Source organism: Euprymna scolopes, chromosome 16, assembly GCF_053919585.1.
Source record: "Euprymna scolopes isolate OS-2025 chromosome 16, ASM5391958v1, whole genome shotgun sequence".
NCBI lineage: Eukaryota > Metazoa > Mollusca > Cephalopoda > Sepiida > Sepiolidae > Euprymna > Euprymna scolopes.
In genome coordinates, this window is record NC_136497.1 from 115,298,705 (window position 1) to 115,323,624 (window position 24,920).

At 33.2% G+C, this 24,920-nt stretch overlaps 1 protein-coding gene across 3 annotated transcripts in view; it reads left to right on the forward strand.

The window, feature by feature from the left end:
• The window catches only part of LOC145296064 (uncharacterized), a 143,891-nt gene that overhangs the window by 47,984 nt on the left and 70,987 nt on the right, over positions 1–24,920 (forward strand). For all 3 annotated transcript variants that reach the window (XM_080142134.1, XM_080142133.1, XM_080142132.1), the window contains exon 4: positions 1,149–1,293. In XM_080142134.1, the coding sequence (XP_079998260.1) occupies positions 1,149–1,293 (145 nt within the window). The remainder of the gene's footprint in view (positions 1–1,148; positions 1,294–24,920) is intronic.

A 24,920-nucleotide genomic window follows, 5' to 3' on the forward strand; every position in this document is an offset into this window, starting at 1 on the left:
TTATATTTTTCAAAATAATGGTTTTTAAGTTTAAGATAAAGAAAATGTTTAATCTGTACTCATTCTTGTGTGGCTGGTTATAGATAAAATAAATGTTATCAGACATCTTATTTATTATGCTAATTCATTACATGTATATATGATTTAATCCTCTAAGAGGGCAATATTTCAACACATATAATTATATATTTGGTAAAGAATACGAAAATCTGCAGAAGCAATATGCCAGAACTGACTTGACAACAACTATACTGGCGATAGATCGCTAATGCACGCATCACAATGCTGAGCAACGGTGGCCTACATATAGAGAACAACAAACGTAGCATTAGGATTATGAGGAGTGAAAATGGAACAGTAATTAGTTGTCGTTTATTTGCTATCCACACTGTGCCATCAAAAACAATAAATCCTGTTAATATCGTGCGGTACTGTTCGGACATCATCGTTAGTGAGAATGGTGCCTTGGCAACGGAACTATACCGCAAACAACAGTCATCGTCTGATTAGAATTTTGTTAGGATCAACGTTAATGCTTAATAGTAGTAGCAGCAGGAAATAGAGGGGGACAGCGAGGAGGAAGAGCATGAGGAAGGACCTTTAGCCCTATGCAAAAAATCAACTTCTATCCCTAATTATTTTGATATGCCAAGTTACCTCCTACTCTGCCGTAACGACTCAGACAAACAATACTAGGATCGGAGTCTATATCCGTAACATACGTCTCTCAATTAAAAAACTAGAATTCGAAGAATAGTCGCACATGTTCCATTCGATTAAACATAAAATGTAGCGTTAGGTATTTGTATTCTTACTATCGTTTCTCCTCGACGAAGAACTGTACGTAAAATTGACTGTTTTCCATTCTATGGGAAAAATCTTTGCACCGGGTCACAGCGATAAAATATATGTGAAAAATTGTGATTTCGTGAAATTTTAGTCGACACTGAATCGTCCATCCATCTTTCTGTTAACATCAATCTCCTTGTTGTAAATAATCCACTGTTAGCATAACTAACATTCACAAAGATTGTGTTACTTGTTTTATTTGTTTGAATTTAGATGAGATATTTAAGAATTTAGTTTGTTTGAATTTAGATGAGATATTTCACATACGGTGTCAATTTAATTATTTAAATCTAATCTAGATTCCCTGGATTCTTGGAATATTCTTTGAGTTCATACTCAAAACCTTCCGATGAAAACGTTGTAGTTGTGAGGAGCTCAGCCACTGCTAACATGAATAATGCAAATCCAACTGAAGAAATCGAACAATCCGATCATCTCACAAAGGTGAGTAAGAAAATTAGAATCTTTGTTTTGGTTAATATTCCGTGTAAGATAACATTTTTAAAAATGGTCGAAAATTGCATAATTTAATCAGCACTTTCAAGTGTTTTATATTAAAGTTATATAAATGGACATTTATAGAAGACAATGCAATGTAGAGGTGTAACGGATATACACAAACGCAAGCAAAATAGGACATATAACGGTGGAATAATCGATGCAAATTCACATTTAACACAATATACATGTATTTTTCTCATGTGTTATATTTGATTTATGTTCTTACGTCAGCATGGGTAGATGGAAGTTCCGTATTGTATAATATTTTTGGAAAATTTTCCTTTCGTCAGATGTGTGTGCAACTTTAGTTCAATGATGTCATTCTTTTTGTGACATCATCCAATTTGCACAAAAAAAACAACGATCAATAGGATAATTATAGGATACTAGATTATTCTAATGTAGACGTTTTGTTTAACGTATATACGCATTCTACATGTCTTATCCATCAGTTCTTACCTCGTAAAATCTTTTTATTTTTTACTGTTTTTAACCGGTTTTAGTGGATGACGGTTTCGCTTTTTGGCATCATAACGGGTTTACCTGGTGTCATTTTCTAGTGACGTCATCCATTATAATCTCTTCGTCTGTTTTAATGCATAGCGCCACAAAATAATGATAGTATCCAGTATTGTATTCAGCTCTCATCCAGAAGTAATTGACAACAGAGATCCGCCGCTGTCCGTAGAGAAAAGAATTTTTTTCCTGGCCATCCTAGCAGTAGCGAGAACAGTGACTTGAATCATCTGCCTCAAAAAGGTATAAGAGGGAGACGTCTGTTCCAAATGGGGATCTAATTGTTTACTTCAAACATTTGCTTAAAGTGAAAATCAGATGCGATTGGACTTCAATAAAAGATGGGTGCATAACACTAGCTTTTGTATCTTTCGAGGAGCCAGGTTCGAATTCATGCTCCCTCCGTAAAGCATAGCACACGTGCTTCGGAACCCATCCCGTTAGAATAGCTTAACCTTTAATAATACTTCTGGCTGGTCGTAAAAATGAGCTCCTGTTTCTGCTTTGATTTTGGTACTAGAGAACCTCCAGGTTTGCCTAACCCATGCATCCCTTTATTTCCCCCCGGTCTTCCTCTCTTGGAGGTTATCTTCTACCCCCATTTCCCCGCCCTATTTTTCTTTCCAAATTCTTAGTAAATAACCAATTTATTGGTAATTAACCGCAATCTCAACTAGAGACCGCCCTGCTTGTTGTCGGTTTCCGGGAAAACTATGAGCGATCTAATACTTAGAAAAAGATCGGGAGGGACCATACTAATACACCCCAAACAGCATTTTATTTGTTTCAATGTTTACTTTTTTGAGTGCTACTTCACTCGTCCCCACTCCACGCTGTTACGGTTTTTCCTTAGTCTAGGGGTATCTGAACACCGCAAACATAATCAATAAAAAAAATTAAGGTACTTGTGCATTTAACGAACCAGACATAACTCAGCATTTGCTCGGCTTTGTCCGGCGCATGGCGTCAACAGTCGGATAAAACCGAGCGTTGGCGACAAAATAAAAACAACGCTACAACAAAATAACTGCACAATGAAATTGTAAAATGTAGAAACATAAAAAAATTAAATAAGTAAAAAGCAAAAACCTACCGTTCATTTATGTTTTTTTTATTATTATTGTTTGAAATTGTTTTCTGTTTACAAAATAAATACATATAAAACAAGTTTTTTTTTTGTTAAATAATAGGAAATTTTTTTTTTTGTCTGAACTGTTTTTTTTTTTTCTTCAATTTTTAACGTAAAAAAATATCGTCTATGTCTTAAACACGTAAAAGTTAACTTTTTTGGCAACTCTTTATGTCAAATAAAAGGAAAAGGCCTAAAAAAAGGGCAATAAAAAGCATTTGGGGGGCAGGAACAAGGATTTTTGTACATTTTTTTCGCCAGAAACATGGACTTTTTTTGCCAGAAACAAGGTTTGTTTTTTTATTCATTAGTGGAACGAGGGTTTCGCATTCCTATTTGGTACAGTGACCAAGAAACCCTCCTTTTCGGCGGGGTCGTATCCACCGAAGACCCAGACCGGTGTCAGAAGTCTGCCGATGTTGTGTTTTCTACGGTTAAAAATGGACTCGTCGATTTCTACCGTATGGCCTGGGCCTCCAATCTGCCGGGAATTCCTAAGAAAATAGTCCCTGCATATATCACGCAGGAAAAATTTCCAATCCACAATTGTGTGGCGAGAACGTAACCCACATTCGCGATCGAGATTTTTTGTAGATGCCATCTCGTACGCCCATAAGTATATTATTTTCATTATACATGCGATGGTTAGTCGGGATTTTGAGTAGAAAGCCCCAATCCTAATGGAGGTCCATCGGCGACATGTTACACTTCTACACCTCCAACCGTAACCGTCGGAAAGGCTTGTTCTCTTTGCAAGTACACAATCCTGGCCAAAATGTAAACACCTTTTCTCTTCTGCCAATAATTTCCGTTGCTGGCAAAAGTTTAGTGCAGCCTCTGGGGTCTGGAGCTGGTCCGCAAGGTTTTTACTATTCATTATTATTTCGTCAGTTATCTTTTTAAAACATTTTTTTAACTCTCTTTAAATAAGCGTTTCTTGCGTTGTGACGCTCTTCCAATTGATAGCGAAATTCTCGTCTGCTTAATCAGCAACGCTCGGTTTTATCCGGCTGTTGACGTCATGCGTCGGACAAAGCCGAGCAAATGCTGAGTTACGTCTGGTTCGTTAAATGCACAAGTACCAAAATTTAAAAAAGTAAAAAAAAAAAAGATACTTTCAAAAGAAAAACAAATTTGTATTAACCAAGACAAAGAAAAGCAAAATTAAAAATAGTAAAGAAAATGAATTTAAGTAAGGTGTTTATAATCTATAGTGTAAGGGAGATAACTCTGTTTTCTCGTTATTTCCCTTTTTATAGATGAAAAGATTTTTAAGTAATGTTTTTTTTTTTTTATCTTTTAGACATACATGCTCTTGGTCAAATATAATTCAGAAAAATCTTTATTTACCAGTTCGTTGAGGAAAGAGATTTCTTCTCGGTATCTTGTTTGGTCCATCGGTTATTTTAACGACTCGGGTTTTCTTATGTTTTTCTTTCGGTCGCAGTTATATTAGATTGGTCGCCTCTCGTTTGCGTCCCAACGTCGTGTTAAACTGAGTTAAAAATAAAGATCATTTGCTATTTATAGTTATCGCAAGAGACGGTTCAAGAAAGAACAAAAAAAGAATATGTTTGTTCTATCTTTTGAAGGTCTCCAGTGACGGTAAAAAAACGTTTTTCATTCAAATTCTTAAGTGATACTTTTTATATTATTTTATATAATATTTTATTATTCTTTCCTTTTAATTAAGTAATTTATTATTTTTTATTATTATATCATATGCTAAGTATTTTATTTTGTTATAATTAATAATAATATTAATAATTATTTTTATTATATTTTATTTTTATTATACGTTATTATTTAGATAATTAATATTATCATTATAATTATTAATTATATTAATAATTATTTATTATTATTATTTATATATTATATATTATATTTTATTTTGTTCTTATTTGGACAAGTAATACCTTTTGTGTAATAAATCTTACTTTCTTCGTATTAAAAGGGGAAATATATCATTTCATGACATAGATTATGAAGACTTTATTGAAATTCATTTTCTTTACTATTTTTAATTTTAATTTTTTGTGTCTTGGTTAATAAAAATGTGTTTAAGAATTTTTTTTAATTAATTCTTTTTTTTTCCATTTATCATTACAATTTAAAAAGGTTCTTACACACGCGCGCGCGCTTGTACATAATATTTTATAAAAATCGATTTGATAATTTATTAAGTAGGTTTAACTCCACGAAGTGAATGTGGTATTGCGATAAATGGTGCCAGTCAAGGTTAATCTCCAAAGTGTTGTAGACAAATTAGAAAGATCCTGTACCCTTCCCCTTTCACCCAAATCCCTTATAGGGCTTCATGCCTATTTGTCGCAACCTTACCTTTAGTTTGTATAATATCAATTGTAATTTTCAGATAAATAAACTATATAAATAGATACAGGTTCAGGTTTGGTTTTTAAAAGCCAGCGCACAAAACATCACCGTGTCCTTATCTATAAAATGCATGAGCATACCTGTCGGCACTCCTCACCTCAGTAAACTAACCCCTTTTCAAAGAGTTAATAAAGTCTGGGATAGTGAACCTCCAGAAATCGAACAGAATTATATCTATATCCGAAAGTAATGAAGTCACTATCGAACTGATTGTTCAGGACGTAATCTCGACTGGTCTGAAACAAAACTGTGTCAGGTAACTTATCAAATATGTTAGGAAACATGATAAAGAAAGGTCCATAGTTTTAATATTATATAATATTAGTCTGAAGATAGCTTAAATATATCAGCTATTGTTGATCTAATGACGTGCTTAGCAATTTGACTTCATTTGATGACCTTACTCCGTAATGAGCGGAAAACTCTTTAAGCACGTCTGGCTTTTGACTTCTATACGACAAGACATCAAATGTTTATCCAATCGATATGCGTTTTACAAAGGACGTGAAGCAAAAGCAGAAGTCGCAAACTAATAGCATTTACAACAGATGTCATTGTCTGCAGGAAAGTTCTGGAAGGTTTGGAATTAGGAACTTACCAATTATTTTAATCCTCAGACGTTGGTTTATCTTATCGTGGATACAAAGGTTAACCTCAACATAAAAGCAAACATAATTTCTCTCTCTCTCTCTCTCTCACTCTCTCTCTCTCTCTCTCTCTCTCTCTATATATATATATATATATATATATATATATATATATGTGTGTGTGTGTGTGTGTGTGTGTGTGTGCGTGCGTGTGTGTGCGTGTGTGTGTAAGAGATCAAAGTTTTGTCATAATGTGATTTATGGTCTATTGTACTATTGATTGTCCTAGTAAAATACATATTGTGATCACCCATGTGTGTTCTAATATAAAAATATGAAAAGCAAAGAAAAGCTAACATATTTTTCAGACGAATGTAAACAGATAGAAACAAATTCGCATAGTAAACAAACATCAACTATCATCAGAGCAGTGTTGACAAATAAAAATTGTAAAGCAAGAAAATAAAATGTCATGCAAAAGTGTTCGCGTGTTCATGAACACAGACACGCACATATAAGTGAAAATATTGCAATACTGTTACTTGTCATACTAATAATGTTAATGATGATAGTAATGTAAATAATATAGCACAACTGATGATGATACGACTGATAACAATAACGATAATGACACTAATAGAACTAACCATGGCGATAAAATAGTATCATTAACCAAGAAAAGAAATAAAATACTAAAAAGAATAGTAATAAATGTAACAACAATAATAACATTGATTATGTATATATGTATATGTTTATATATATATATATTTGTATATATATGTATATATGTGTGTATATTTATATTATATCTGTATATATGTGGATACATATGTATATATATATATGTATATATATATAAGTGCATATATATATATATTTGTGTGTATGTATATACATACACACACATACACACACACATATATATATATATATATATATATATATATATATATTAAGAGATAGAGAGAGAATATACTTATTGTTTAAAGAAACGGAAGAAAATGCAAATTCAAATTTCATCGGATCTACGCAGTAATATGATCAAGTATCAGTTTCCTATTTTTCTAAACTATTCGCGAAATCGCAAAAACTCGCAATATTTTAATATTGGAATACACATATGTGATCGCAATATGTATTTTACTAGGACAACCAATAGTACACAGCAAGTGGATATGACGTTAACAAAATCAACATTAACTGATAAAATAATGTTTAAGCTCCATGTAAGAAATAGTGCAAATATTTTAATTTCATTTCTTACATTGTATATCTCTGTATTGATCTCTGTTTCTGTCACATCCTTTCTCTCTCTCTCTTTATCTCCCCCTTCCTCTTCCTTTCTTGTCTCATACTTCTACCTCTATCTGTGAGTTGTTTTATAAAATAAATTTTTCTTTGAAGTTGGAGAACTGATAAATATGTTTTTGTAAGCATCATTTTGAGTGATGAACTCTTTTGTTCCATGCATATCCGTTATAAACCATAGGGAATATAGGCATTATGTAAATGATAATATCTGTTTCATGGTTGACGGATCTCGTTTTGTTTTTCCGACGTTAAATTTTTGTGGTTTCGGCGTTTTCCAATTTACAGTGCCTCTCATTTTCAAATTGTTATCAATCTTGAGTTGACCAGTCTCAAAGTCGCTTAATTACTGTAATTTTCTAATATGAATAATCTCTAATCTTCTCTATATAAATAGAATGAACTCATTTTTCCCCTATGAATTTGACTTTAATAGGATTAAAAATCAAGACATTTCATGCGAATGTATTATACACGGACTGCAGCACAATATCCCTTGTGTGTTATAGGCCTATTACCTATCCACTTCCTCGATAATCTTAAATCCCTATATTTTTTCTGCTGAGAGTTCACGGCCAAAATCTATTACAATCAATGGAAGTGGTAAAATCTTTACTCTCTATTAGATTCACACTTCCCCCTGACCACTTAACACCGTTGCGGATTTGTCCACAGGGGAATTTACGAAGAAACGCCGGTTTGAGTTCTTAGTTACTTACAAAAAAATGGATTGGCATTTTATCGTCAGGTGAAACGCAACTTTCGATTACGGTTATTCTATGTGTTACTTATGCCATTTTTTGTATTTCTTTTTATTTTATTTATCCCCCTTTTTTTTGTTGAGGGCGGCGAGTCGAGGGGTTACTTAAACGAAACGAAGTAACCTTGGATTCCAGGTTTTAGAAGAAACTCTACCAGTCAGCCGTGAGCGTTCTTCACATGTTAAGACGATTACTCGATTTAATATTTTATTTAGTGTATTTTTTCGTCTATTATGTTTGAAGTGATTTCTTACGTGATAATATGGGGGAGAGCTGACTTCTTATTTTCGGATTACTTACTTATTCATTTTTTATTTCTATACATTGAATTTCTGGGAGTCTCATTAGCCCAATTACCCAATTACTACTACGCTATCGATATGGAATCAGACGACATTCCAATCGGTAAAAAGCGACCATAACGAAAACAATACAAAAATGAAAACAAAACTAAACACATAACACACCGTTGTACTTACACCTAACAAGTATACGGTTAAAAATACTTTTCTTGCAGAAAACAAACCAACATTAAAAGTAAAATCTATTAAACATATTTTCCAAATAAATAAAACCAGAAAACTGACCGTGTATAAACACGGTCAGTTTTCTGGTTTTATTTATTTATTTTTTTCCATTTGTATTTTTGCAGTTTGTTTTGTTTATTGGCTTTTATTGCAGAAAACAAACAATAAATAAATAAAAAAATTAATAAAATACCATAAGCATTTTTGCATTTTAACACGGTAAGTTTCTTCGGGTTTTCCTTCGCCCCCTCCCCATTTGTATTCTTTCCAGTTCGTTTTGTTTGTTTGTTTGTTTGGTTTTTTCCGGTAGTCTGCGGCTGACACCGATGATTGCTGGTCTCGCTCGATCAATGCTTGACGGGAATTCACGCGAATTCGGGTCCAATTCTGCAGGAGTACATTCATTTTTCCCCCTTTTTCTTGGGTCCTAATCACTTACAAATGATTTTTTAACACCCTTTCTTACATTTTTACCCCAGTTTTTGCCATTAATTCTTTTAATTTCACGCGCATAAAACAGACAGATAAAAATAACATTAATCATATTTGGGTCCCTTTGCTTGCCAGGGGGGGGCAAATAAAGTTTCATTTCTTCGCCAGATTGAACACTAACAGAACAAATTCAACATAAATCATTACCTGTTTACTTCGTTTACAAAATAAAGTCCGCTGTTTGCTTTTACAGAAAATTTACTCCCGACAGGGGGGCATCTATATATATAAAAGCGAAAGTATGCGTGTGTGTGTGTGTGTGTGTCTGTATTTGTGTGTTGGCTCGCTTCTTCTTGTGTATGTCTGCGAATGATTTGGCTTGCAAAACTAGGGAAGACTTCCTCGCACCTGTTCATTTCGCTTCATAAACATTCACAAAACGCCCTTATGAGTTCCTCTCCGTCGTGGCCCAGATGGTTAGGTCACTGGCTTTTCCCCTCTTTCGGTTCCACTTACGCGTTAAGGCTTCAGGGTTCAATCCGACTAAAACTTTCTTTTTCTCTTTTACACCTCTTTTCAACACACACACACACACACACACACACGCGTGCGCGCACACATATACACACACACACACAAACACCCGGGAACCGCCGGGTACCCCTCGCTAGTAATAAATAAAGCGGAAAATTTGAAGGACATTATTTCTTCATTCATCTATATAATAAAAATGAACGTTTGATATAAAGTTATACCATCGGTTGAATGTATCAAGATTTGCAATCACAGATACAATACACCCTAGTTCGGACTTCTTACTGCTCATCCTTGTCATAAACTCCATCACTGAATACCTTCCCCGGATCGTGCTTTTACACATTGTATGCGGACGCTGTTCTGTTCACTTCGTGTAGTAAACCTAACCCGCAACCACAAGTCCAATGCTGAAAAGACAAACAAGCACGGTTGGGTCTGCTGAATATTTAAGCATCAATAAGAACGAACACCCAAGTACCATCGATGTTGATGCGCAGGATCTTTGTAAAATACATTTCTGAAAATTTGACCCTCATAGAGGATGCCAATCAACACCCTTGGCAATGTTGCTGCGTGCATTTATGCTATGTGGATCAAATAGCACACTACCGTCGGTTACCTCTACGACTGCAAGATTAATGGCCGTTTAAAATCGCAGATCTACGGACTGTTGTGATGTCAAGCGCATAGCACAGGTCAGAGTACTTGCCGAAAATGAGAGAGTCAAAGCGAAGATTCGCCATCATGGAAACCAAAATGCCCGGCCGAATGATTGGAAATACATTCTTATATCACATCTGCAATAGGCACATCTGCAATGGCACCGATTAAGAGAAAGGGGAGGAAATAGTAGCTCGAATGATTTGGACATGTGATGATGGCCAACAACGACTACATTGCGAAACGTGCTTGTGAATAAAAAGTTGCTGTGTGTAAAACGAGCCATTTGCTTGAACCAATCCTGGGACCGTGTAAAGTGGAAACGAAAATGCGCCATTAAAGACCCGCCGTAATTGGGGATCAATGTACAACGTAACAACAGAAAAAAAAAAAACTACGCGTGTCCAACCGCGTCACTAATTACTTATGCAAATGTATTTTATGCAAACAATTTTACAAATAATGAAATCTTTAATCTTAATTATAACTGATATTAATAAAAAATAAAATGATAATCATAAATAATAAATTGAGAATGCTATAATATTGTTAACTGTTCAATTAGCGAAAGAAACATTAATGTTCTTGACGTTCATATTTTAATTCTTATAAGCAAATCTTAATAAATGATAAAACCTAAGGAAAGAATACTAGAATAATTAGGGTGTGTTTTTTTTAAGGTGGCGAACGTTAAATTAAAATAAATGTCAGAAAAAAAATATTTTAGTATGCAAATATGTGTTTCATGGCAATGTTGTATTTCAAGTGGTTTATTGTGTTAGGTTTATAAGCGCATACCAGAGACTTTACATACCCCAAAGAAAATAATATAATGTGGTTAAATTGCACGAACGGGATAGTCAGTTGACAGGTCCATTTTGCGAGATTATTCATTCATTAAGGTGTCTTTCAGTAAATTGATCGTATCATTTGTGATTTACAAACACTCCTCAGGTGCCAGTCATGGTAAATAACCACACGAAGCTGAACCAAAATGAACTAAATCAAAATGCCAAATCTGCAATTAAAGAAAACAGAGTTGACAATTTAAAGTTGACCACCTCACACACACACACACACACACACACACACACACACACACACACACACACAACCCCCCCCCCCATATATATATATATATATATATATATATATATATATATATATATATATATATATATATATAAGCATTTCCAATCGACTAAAATACCCTTTGTTCTTTTTATTTTTGTGAATAAAATAGAAATTTATGTACGGACACATGAATAGTTTATAAACTGATTCTAAGGGAGACAGTTTGTTTATAGAAACACGCAAAACAACTAAAACTTATCTCGTGTATTTTTTTTTTTTTTTTTTGGTAAAATTTAAATTTGTTTTTTTTTTCGTTTTTTCTTTCGGCTTTTGTAGTAGAAAATACTTTTTAATTAATAAAAATAAATTACTTACTACTCACCTTGAGTAGCTTTGCTAGTTAAACTAAAACTGAAATAGAGAAACATAGTATCATAAGAGTATTCCGTCTACGAAATCATGCCAGTGAAAAAAAGTAGTTTGAAATAAATTTTGATCAAATATTTTTTTAAATGGTGTGTTGCCTCCTCTAGTTGTCCAACACTTTCCCGAGGTTGCGGATCTGGGCACCCTTTTATTAATAGAGTGCAGCTTTAAATAAAAATGGCAAGTCGTTAACAATGAGAAAATCGTATATAAAAATATTTTTTAGAAATAATAAATACTGGCAGGCCAACACCCAGGATAAAAAGAGCCTGTTATCCCGTTTATATGCCAGTCGGGAAGAGGCAAACAATAACATCTCCAAAGCCGAGTGCTGCATCAGACTAGATAATTTATTGTCACAGAATCCGATAAGACTAAGCGAGCACTAAAAAGATGCTATAATATTGTTAACTGTTCAAGTATAGAAAGGAACATTAATGGTCTTTACTTTTATACTTATTTTTGAGAGGTAAAGGATGGCTTAAATAGAATAATTGGATATTTATGTATCTTATATACATATCAAGTGTTAGCCGCAAGAAATGTCCCCTTGATCTCTGAGAACCTTTATGACATTATCGATTCCCGGGTAGTGTTACTTGGTTGAGAAACGTCCTGGGAACGCAACCAGCTCCCCGGGGAATAAACGATACCAAACGCTAGGCACATGGAAACTTCAACGCAACGGGCCAATATGCTATCGGCTATAACCGGCTGGCGTAGGTCGCTTCTTGGGTCCTCATTACACCGTAACAGGTAGCATGTCCATCGTCGACATTAATGACAGAAACCACATGTTGAAATTTAACACTTGTATAGAAACAGCGAACAAATGCATTTCTATAAAAATACATACTTTATTTTTACGTTTAGCACTGGCGGAGCATATTTACTCTTTCACAATTCTCTGCTCTTTGCAGCAGTGCTGCACATTTTCGTTACTGAAGTTTGTTATCAATGAAACAGTTTTTCTCTTTGTGGAATCGTCCGTTTGTCTATAACCGCAAGGGGAAGCACAGCTAGAGTAAAGTGTCTTTCGCTCATGATTTACTCCGCAGTGTATTTTCGTTAACAATGCATATTTACATATCTGACCTCCTGTACACCTAGCATAGTTAGTTATTCGCCGTGGAGAGGTTGTACTTTGCACATCGCAAAGTGTTCATATATACAGAGACCAGTCAAAGATGACACGTACACGCTATTCAGCATTATACACTATGGAACAGTGATTATGCGCTAAACAAGCCAAACGAATGAGACAATGATGAAATGTTATAGATGCTTTGAACACGTGATCATTATGGTGTGTTTGCAAGTTGTTCAGATAAAAAAATAATGTGTTTTGAATTCAGAATTTCTCGAAGAGCTTTGGCTTCAAAACGTGAAAATTATTGTCACTGCTGATCGAAGGTGTAATCGGATATTTTCAATTGCTTCCACGTGAACAGAGTCGTTTGGCAAGGTCAACAATTTAAGAATCATTTATTCGTCGCGTTTCCCTCCAGATTTAAAGGCCGTATTAAAAGAAAAAAAAATATTTTAGAGCGTGAAATTGTTTCATTAGTTTGACCTCACAATTTTCATCGCTGCAATTGCTTGATTGCTTCAGGTGTTTTAAAAAAATTATATTCTTTTCTCTCATCTTCTGCCTTTTTGTTTCTTTGTTTCTTTATTTCTTTCTTTCTTACTTTCTATCTCTCTCTATTTTATCTATTTAACCCTCTCTCTCTCTCTCTCTGTCTCTGTCTCTGTCTCTCTCTCTCTCTGATTCACAGTAATTTTTCATGATTCAAAACATACTTATTTGGGAGAGAGAGAGAGCGAGAGAGAGAGAGAGAGTGTGGAGGGAGAAAATAGGACTTACCATGTTTCCCCCACATCTCTTTCTTTATTTGTTTGTTTCTTTCTTTCTTTCTCTCTCTCTCTCTCTCTCTACATATATATATATATATATATGTATATGTGTGCGTGTGTGTGTGTGTGTGCGTGCGTGCGTGTGCGTGTGTGTGCGTGCGTGTGCGTGTGTGTGTAATCGTCTATTCTAGCATATCACTGTGTTTCTGATTGATTCAGTGTTTGAAGTTTTGCGCACAAATATTTCCTTTCTAATTCTCCCTTGTATTCTCTTATGCTTTCCTCGTTTCATTACTGACTACCTGGTAATTTTATTTTACAATTAAATTTATGTGTATTTTATTACACAAGTAGCCCCGTTGCAGCCAGATGGCTGCAGATTGTAAAAGAAAAGCGAGTAAGTACCGTGTTTTACACAACCAATATTTACGAAACTAAAGTTAGCAATTACTTATTTGTTCGTCGGTTCTCATGTAGGAGATGTCTTCTTGAACTACTTTAACAAAAAAAATATTGTATTTTCAACCAATATTAACGAAAAAAAAATCTGAGATACATGGGTAACAGTATTATTTTATTTAATGACCGGTGGTCTAAACTGACCACGCTGGTCAAAACAAAGAAAGTCCTTTTTTTTTTAATCAGACGGAGAAAATGGAAGTATTTTTTTTTTAAAGTAAACAAAAAAAAATCTTGTATTTCTCAACCAATATTAATCGAAACCGTTTTGTTTACTTTTTTTTTGTTGCAAATCAGAAAAAGTCCTTTTTTGTTTTGTTAATCAGACAGAGAAAATGGATGTAATTTTTTTTAAATAAAAAAGAAAATCTTGTATTTTTCAACCAATATTAATCGTTGACTGCTGCTACTTCCACCGATTTAATGCCTCTCACCACCACTTTGCCTTTTCTGATACTACTCCCACCAATTTTACTCCTATCACCACTACTATTTTTTCTCTGCTGCTACTCCCATCGATTTAACTCCTATCACCACTACTACTTTGCGTTTCTTTGCATTTACTTTGCATTTCAATACAACAAACATGGACATAAATACTACTAAAACATTCGCTGGGTCATAAGCTTCATTTTGGTACCTAAATTGCTTGGGTGGGTTGCTTGTAAGCTGACTTACACCGCGTCACACACGCACGCCCACAGACAGACGGTACAGAAATGTATAATAGGATTTTTTTGTTTATTTTCTTCTTTTATTCTCCATTTTCATTTGCTCTTTTCTTCTTTCTCTTCTCGCGCCCTCTTTCTCCCCATTTCATTTTATCAATACATGTTTCTTTACATTTTTTATTACATTCTTTCAATCCAGATGCTTTCAAGTACGTTGCTGTAACTGGTTTTGTCCGGCATTGTCTGGCATTGTCCAGCATTGCCTGGTCGTAAAATACTCTTAAATATAGTATATTTTGATAAATGCAGATTTCGTATTTATTATAATATTATATTAGACCCAATATATAGTAATGATTTAAAAAGTTTTTAAAAAAAAACTGATTCGGCACCACCACCGAGAATCGAAACCAAAACGTTTAGCTTATGATTTATTTTTGCCTCCGCCGTTAATGACTGAGCTATGAAGACATCTTTGCTGCGAGGCTAAAAATTAGAACATGAACCAATAGCTATTACATTACGTATGCATATTCGTAATGCTGGCGTTCGATCTTCACCTGCCAAATTTCGTTTTTTTTTTATTTTCACACTTTTGTACCAGTTTTTCCCGGCTAAAACCTAAAATAAAGTTTCGCATGGGTTCAAATACCTTTTATATGAAGTTTTATGCCTGTAAACTAAAAACTCTAGGAGGAGTTTGGTTAGCAAAATTTTAAAGCAAAAATATATACGTATATCTAAATATATATGGAAAGAGATTTGTGTTTACTATAAACTACGCAATTATTTCACAAAAAAAAAAACTAATAGGGAATTAATTAAAATGAATGTTTAAAAGAATATGCAAATTTGCTAGATCTTTTGCTAGTGAATGCAATTCCGCGACTCATATATAAGCAAGTTGTATTTTCTTTTTTAATATATAGAAAAAAGGGGTTTTAATGTGAATATCAATACATAAAAAAAACACATTTATAGTCATCGATCCTTTTTTACTACGATGTCACTATTTTTCAAGGCACAAATGTATCGAAGATAAAGGTTAAATTAGTAAATTCATTATTGGTCATGATTGGTAATGACGGTGATGATTGGAAAGGATTTGGCTATTTAAGAAGATGGTTCAATAAGAATCTATCTCTATCTATATAAAAGCCAAGTACGTCCAAGGATGGAATACTGTTGCCATATCTGGACAGGAGCTGCTAAAAACAGCCTATCCTGCCTTGACAGAGTACAAAATAGACTTCGTGGCTTAGTGGGGGATGCCCGTTTCTCAACCCTGCAACCTATCTCCCACAAAAGAGACGTTGCGAGCCAATCTTTGTTTTATTGTTATTTCAATGGCAGGTGCTCGTCTGAACTCCAATCTCTGGTCTCCCCTCGCCAATCTTTCACGAAAAACACCCGCCTAGCTGAATCCATTGTGAAAAATTTCCCCCACTCTATATCTGTGCCTAAATCAAAACGCGGATTCCATGAACAAAGCTTCTTTCTTAGAACTGCACGCCTGTGGAACTCTGTTCCGTCTGCCTGCTTCCTACCGGACTACAACTTGGATGTCTTCAAGTCCAACGTTAACAAATTCCTAATGAACCGCACCCTTAAGTAAACACTTCATCAAATCTCCACACTAACGTGATGTACTTGCAATAACCCTTATCCCTGAGTTGCTTCCGGGCCTTGATAAGTGGTGATCACTGTGTTAAAAAAAAAAAAAAAAGAATTTGTTCGTATTGGTTTTGAAACCGGCCATGTTTAAGTGAGCTAGGAATCAGCCCAACGGTATTGTGTTCCATAGCGTATAATCATTCCATTTCTACCTCTGTTTGTTATCACAACTGTCACACTCTTAATACACATGCGCTAAATTAAAGGATCGTAATTCACACACAAACTGTCTCAGTTGTTTACTAATGAATCAATACGTAGCTGGAATAAAGCCACTCGAGGATGATATTTATGAGATACAGTGATACTCAGTTGAATTATTAATATTTAAAAAATGGAATAGACAAAGATTGATTACTCATGACTTTTATAACAAGCCCTTGGTTATTTTGATGTTCAGATGACTGTGGTGATGTCTGTAGGGAAGCAGTCCCTGTGGTACTATTTCCCCATGTGCTAAATACTCGGAAATAATGTTTCACATGTTTTAAAGTAGAGAAACACAAAAATATATTCTTTTATATTCATCGCACTCACATGATCTCTATGAATTGTTTATATTTATACAAAGATCATTCTAAAGACAAATCTTCTTCGTTTCTACTCGAAATGTTGACGAGCTACGAAAACGGGGATGACACCATTACAACGAGTGCTCCAGAGTTTATTTGTCTACATAGTCACCACCATTATTAAGGCACTTTTGTTAAGAATTAAATGACACACCTCTGCTTTTGACGCACGTCTATGGCAGTGATTGATTTCTTAGAGTTTTATGCCACCAATTTTGTGGCTAAACCCTTGAAATTTTAGATGTAGGTTACCTGGACATGAGTCAAACTTTTTAACATATATATATATATATATATATATATATATACATATGCACATAAAGTTATGAACAGTACATAGGGCCCGAGCAAAGCGTGGCTGAACTGCTAATATATATATATATATATATATATATATATATATATATATATGTATATATATATATATGTAATATGTATGTATATATATGTAATATGTATGTAGGTATATATATCTAATATGTATATATATGTAATATATATGTATATATATGTAATATGTATATATATGTAACATGTATGTATATATATGTAATATGTTTGCATATATATGTAATCTGTATGCATATATATGTAATATGTATTCATGTATTCATATATATGTAATATGTATGTATATATATGTAATATATATGTATGTATATATGTATTTTATTTATGTATATATATTTATTTATAATATATATATATATTATATATAAAGTAAACGAAATATTTAACATTGAACTTTACGAGAAACACAAAAATGTGGACACTTCAGTAAAGAATAATAAAAAAAAATAATTAATATAATAAAATATGTGCTACCGACTTTTAAAGTCTGTCATATTTTACATAGCAAAAAATGAATTACTTCGTGACTTATTTAAAGGGATTTGGAAAAATGGAAATGATTTCTGGTTTTCAAATTCTAACTCATGCGTCATATTGTAAAAGATTGTGAGTTTTTCAAGCTGTTTATATGCAATCAAAATATCGCGTTGAGAAAATTTGTTCTAGATTTGTAAAAAGTGTTCAATTAATAATTTAATAAGAAAACGATATAATAATAATTAAATTTTATTTTCAAACTTTGTAAAAAAATAATAATTTGATAAAATAACGCATGATTTAAATCAAAATTGACTGGAAAGAATTCAGAGGATTTTAATATCAATATTTCTTAAAACGTAAGACGATATCTTTTATTAGGAAACTGACTTTTTAAATAGCATATTTTATCATGAAATTGTGTTAACAAATTCAAATATTTACATTAAAAAACTAAGTAGCAAACTATAAAGGTAATAAGGGGGTTGAATAAAACACAATGCTGTAATTGAAAATGCTCCCGAGCAACGCCTGGTAGACCCACAAAATATCATAAACAATTAATTCCGATAAAAATATAATTACAGAAAACTCTCTCTAACCTCTGTGTTCTTTTCTGTAAACTTTATTTCCAATTTGAATTTTTCCGGATTTTGTAATAAAAAGGTTTCGCTAATTAATGTGTCTAAAGCCAGGGAAGTTGGCTCCAAGATGATAATGCTGCAAGATAGGATGAGACATTCCAAGCGTGAACAATTGCGAAAATGGCGCCATGAAGCCGAACCATTTTGGCGTGATTTTTATTTTCATGATTAGCCACAACACAATCATTTTTCTGCAAAAATGTATCCTAAAAGAAGAACGTCCCTTTCATGTAGATTTCTTCGATTCGAAACATTCTTTTTAATCCAGTTATATATAAGACTAAAATGCGAACGGAAAATTACAAAATCTCAAGAAACTCATGCGTCATGTGAGTATTAATTCTTATATTATTTCATTATAAAATTTTAAAATAATGATAAACATCTAAACGCTTGTATTATTTCATATCTTAGAAAGAGCATCATAGCATAAACGTACGAAGACTCGGGATCATTTAATGTCAATATGTTAAATTATGTTGTTTATACAAAAACACACAAAATATTATTTCATAGGATTAAATCTGTTTGCAAATAGTGTCGTACATAAACAGTATAAGGACCATACCTTGGTCGGAAGCATCGGTACGGTTTATAGAAAACGACGGAAGGTCCCGAAACGCTGAGTGCCTTAACACTCATAAAAAAAAGAAAGAATTTTGAATTTTTATTTTGTAAAAGTTTCATAAATATTGCCCAATAACTATTGAAGAATATTGTTATCATATTTCAATTAATTTTCATCGAAATTGTTTCTATTTTCCAATTATATAATCACTTAAATACCTTCTTATCGACAAATATAATATATTTTTCATTGATAAAATTGGGCAGCGTTTGCGCAAAAAAATTCACAAAACTTTTGTTGGCATCTTTCAGCGTTTTCTGTATACGGCCCAGACGATTTCAACGACGTCACGTACTTATACTGCACACGTACCTTTTAATATGATCTGAGTGTAATTAGAAAGTAGGTTTAGCTTTAAACCCACTCTGTATTAAATAAAAAATAAAATCTTAATTAAATTAAATGTAAATTAAAAATAAATACATTTACTCTATTTAATAAATAATAATGAACCCTTGACCCAGTTCCTATAGAAATTGATCCGATAGAATTGGCGCTGGTTCGTGTTGAATAGCATATGAAGATCAAACGCGCTAAAAGTAAATAATTGCCCCAATGTTAAATTTGCATGTTTTCTATTATTTCCACTGCTAAATCTTTGCAATGAAATATATAAGATTGGCTTATTTTTTTTATCATTTTGTATTTAGTAACTTAGTCTAAATAGTTTTACTTTAATTTAAAGTAAACCTATTTAGAAGTTTACTTCTGATATGCAAACGTATAAGTGGTTATAATTATACACAAATCTAACAACACATACGTTACGAACGTAAGTGAATATAGTGTACATTTTTTATTATGAAGTTTGAGTTCGAAACTAAGATATTTAGATTATGTTTGGTTGTGTATATTTTAAGAACGTCATGTGGAATATAATTCTGTTATTTTAAACAATTAGATACATCAGAGAACATGCTTTATTTAAATATTGCAGGCAAGCTATGAGCTTTGTTTCAGAGTTTCTAGTTAAAAAATAAGATACAGATATTTTATTTTAGAACGTTAAACTTAGTAATAAACCTCGTACTTTGACATTCAAGCTACGAGCTTTGTTTCGAAGTTTCTAGTTATAAAATAAGATACACATATTTTATTTTAGAACTACAAACTTGATAACAAAGCTCGTACTTTAGTTGCACCATTTAAATAGGTCTCTGTTGTTTGTAATCGCTTTAAACTAACAGAATTATATTCCACATGACGTGCTTAGAATATATATACTATCTGTTATCATTAATAAGTATTTTTTTTAAATTATTTTCAATTAACCAGTCGTCGTGAGGTTTATAGAAATACATAGTAGTAATACATCTAGCGTAAACTGACCCATCACGAAAAAGAAAAAAAAACTGTATTAATTAGATTTAATATACCTTTACAGTGTATAGGGTTACGGTAAGAGTAGTTGTGATTGAGAAAAACTTTTCTCCCCAAATCATCCTTTGATGTCAGTAATAAAGGCCAAAAAGAGTGGGCAATAAAATAGAACAAAAGGGAAATTTAAATTTTTTCTAAACACAAGCCACAAATTGTGAGAATAATGGACGAAACTACTTTGATTTTGTTTATGAGGCTACGCGATTAATCAAATTAGGAAATCTAACTTTACGTTATGAAAAGAAAGATAAAGATCATCAGTTTTTATATAAGTACCAGCAGGATAACTCGACTTTGCCCAAGGAACCTTATTTCTTACTTTCTGATATCATAACATCATATTACCTTTTTTTATTTTCATTTTTCACATTTTAAAAACGTTGAAATTCGTGGGTGGGCTGAAAGAAAGTACTCAACATGTATTGGCCTGAAAGTTGTGTAAGTAACAATCATTAAAATAAATTTCCGAATACGCATATTTACCTTCGTCTCCAACGATAGGCTGTTCAACATATATGTCTCTCTGTCTCTCTCTCTCTCTCTCTCTCTCTCTATATATATATTTTTATATATATATATATATATATATATATATATATATATATATATATATATATATATATATATATATATATATACTAGCAGTTCAGTCCGGCTGTGCTCGGGCCCTATTTACTGTTCATAACGTGCACTATGTGTCAATAAACTTTATGTAAGATTTCGAATGTTTAGACCACAATTTCATAGAGTCCACAGAGATCAATTTTTTTTAAACTTTGACCCCAATTTATATATTTACATTTATTATTTCGGTCTCAAATCAAAATACCAAATTTTACCAATGTCCATCAAAATTTAAAGTTGTTAGACCCAAAATTGGCGGAGGAATTCGGGAGAATCTGCAAAGACAACTCTTTAAACTTTGACCTTTTGGCAGCCAAATTTTCGCCCCCAAACTGATTAAAATGCTTGCTGCATGTCTGAATACCTGTTATGTATAAATTGTTTAGACCCAAAATTTGCTGATTAGTTTGTTAGACACCGCAAAGGTAAAATTTTTTAAACTTTGACCCCTTGCCAGTGAAAAGTTTCGACCCAAACCGATCAAAAAGCTTGCCATATCTCTGAATAACCTTTATGTAACATTTCAAATGTTTAGACGAACAATTGGCTGAGTAGTTTCGTAGAGACCACAGAGGTCAATTTTTTAACTTTGACTCCAATTCTGACCCTGTAACATTTATTTTTGGGGGCTCAAATGAAATTACAATGTTTGTTCCATGTCTAAGTAATCTCCATTTAAAATTTCAAAATTAGTGGAGGAGTTTGATAGAGTTTTCAAAAGTCAAATCGTTGAACTTTAACCCCTTGACAGGCAAATTTATGGCCGGAAACTGATTAAAAAGTTTCCAAATCCCAATACTGCTTATGTAAAATCTCGAGTCTCTACACCGAAAATTGACAGAGTTATTTGATAGGGGACGCACACACACACACACACACACACACACACACACACGCACACGCGCGCGTATGAAGACATTTTACCTTTCATAGATATACTAGAAGTTCCGCCCGGTTTTGCTCGGGCCCTATGCACTGTTCATAACTTTACGTGCATATGTATGCATTAAAAAGTGTGAATATGTACGATAATGCCTTTCTATATAATAGGTTTCTTAACTACCATAGGGAAAAGTAGGTAGAGACCGCAGAGTCAATTTTTTTTAAACTTTGACCCCTATTATGACCCCTTAACATTTATTGTTTTGGGTCCAAATCCATGTTAAATCCATGTCCAAGTAACCTATATCTAAAATTTCAAGTGTTTGGTGAAGGAGTTTAGTAGAGTTCTCAAAAGTCAAATCATTGAACTTTTACCCCTTAAGAGCCAAATTTCTGTCGAAACACCGATTTAAAAGATTTCCCAAATCTTAATACCTCTTATGTTAAATCTCGAATCAGTAGACCAAAAATTGACAGAGTTATTTAGTAGGAAAGTGTACACAAACAGACAGACTGACATTTCGTTTTATATATATATATACTAGCATGGGTTCCCGGCGTTGCCCGGGTATTTGGAGATGTATGTTGAGAAAAAAAAACGGTCAATTTTTTTAACTTTGACCCCTATTATGACTCCTTAAATTTTTTTGTTTTGGGCGCAAATCAGGTTATTAAATTAGATCCATGTCCAAGAAACCTATATCTAAAATTTCAAGTTTTTTGACACAAAATTATCAGAGGAGTTTGGTAGAGTTCTCAAAGGTCAAATCGTTGAACTTTGACACATAATCGCCAAATTTCTGGCCGAAAACCGATCACATTGATTTTCCCAAATCTCAGTACCCAGTATATCAAATTTCGAGTCTGTAGACTTAAAATTGACAGAGTTATTGCGTATGGAAATGTACACACGGAGACACACAGGCAGACAGATACACAGACTTTTATAGATATACTAGCATGGGTGTCCGGCGTTGCCCGGGTGTTTGGAGGTGTATGCTGAGCAAACAAAAAAATAAATAAAGGTCAATTTTTTTTAATTTGCCCCCTATTTTGACCCCTTAAATTTATTGTCTTGGGCTCAACTCGAGTTATTAAGTTAGATCCATGTCCAAGTAACCTATATCTAAAATTTCAAGTGCTAAGACCCAAAATTGTCGGCGGAGTTTGGTAGAGTTCTCAAAGGTCAAATCGTATAACTTTGACCCCTTAACAGTCAAAGTTTTGGCAGAAAACGGATCACATAGATTTTCCCAAATGTCAGTACCCTCTATGTCAAATTTCGAGTCTGTAGACTAAAAATTGACAGAGTTATTGCGTAGGGAAATTTACACAGACACACAGACAGACACACACACACACAGACACGTTCACTTTTATAGATATATAGATATACTAGCATCGGTGCCCCGCGTTGCCCGAGTGTGTGGAGGTGTATGCTGAGCTAAAAAAAAACAAAAACAAAAAAAACGGTCAATTTTTTTAACTTTGATCCCTATTATGACCCTTTAACATTTATTGTTTTGTGCTCAAATTAAATTATTAAGTTAGATCCATGTCCAAGGAACTTATATCTACAATTTCAAGTTTTTAGACCCAAAATTCTCGGAGGAGTTCGGTAGAGGTCTCAAAGGTCAAATCGTTGAACTTTGACCCTCAACAGCCAAATTTCTGACAGAAAACCGATCACATCGATTTTTCCAAATATCAGTACCCTGTATATCAAATTTCGAGTCTGTAGACTAAAAATGGACAGAGTTATTGCGTAGAGAAATGTACAAAGACACACACAGACACACAGATACGTTCACTTTTATATATATATATATATATATATATATATATATATATATATATGTGTGTGTGTGTGTGTGTGTGTGTGTGTGTGCTTCTGTACATGCACGTGTGTAGGTAAGTTCATGCAGGTATGAGCATGCAAATACCTACACACGATACGCGTGTGCTTCTCTATATGTATGTATTGGTGTGTGTCAGTATGCATTATCTATACAGACATAGATGTGTTTATTTTACTGTAGATGGTTTAACTGTAGGTGATATATGAAGGAGTTAATGCACTATATGCGTATGCGTGTGTATGCATCATAAGCGTCCTCTTTCATATTTACCGACACACACACGCACACACACATATAAGTATTTCTTTATCTATGAATATATTAGGTACACACGTATATATATATATATATATGTGTGTGTGTGTGTGTGTGTGTTAAATAAGTGATATATATATATATGTGTCTGCATTAGTGTAAATATGCGAGACCTCTAGATATTTTACGCCTATTTTTAATTTGTTTTAAAACATGGTTAAATACTTAAAATCTATAAATTTACTTACTCATTACTAGGGCTATGACAACAGCATATTATTTCCTTTTTTTTTTTTATTCTCAAGTATATTCCATTGATATCTTATATGTTTTTATGTACAGGGATGTGATTCTCAGTTGATTAATTGTGTCTAAATGTGTCGGATATATACTCGAGAGTAAAAACAATGAAAAGAATATGCTGTATGTTATAGAGTAACTTTGTCCAATGTATATATCTCTCTCTCTCTCTCTCTCTCTCTCTCTCTCTCTCTCTCTCTCTCTCTGTATATATATATATATATATATATATATATATATATATATATATAGTCTTTGAAGCTTTTAACATTTGAAACCATACAAAAAATTATTTTTTATCATTCGTTAACAAAAAAAAAAGAACATCTAGTCAGTAAGTCATTTAATCACCTGCAATCACTGCATCAACTCTCAAATTTACTATAATACCAATTTTTTTTATTTTTCAAGGGATCATCATATATACATATTATTCTTTTGCTCACGTTCACTCCTAACAAGGGATTTTGCCACTTGTACATAAGAGGCTACTAGTTGGAACAGTGCCTAAAAAAAGATGTTGGTTTACGTTACATTTAAGCTTCTTCATATCAGTACAGTCAGTGAAGCAAGTAGCAGG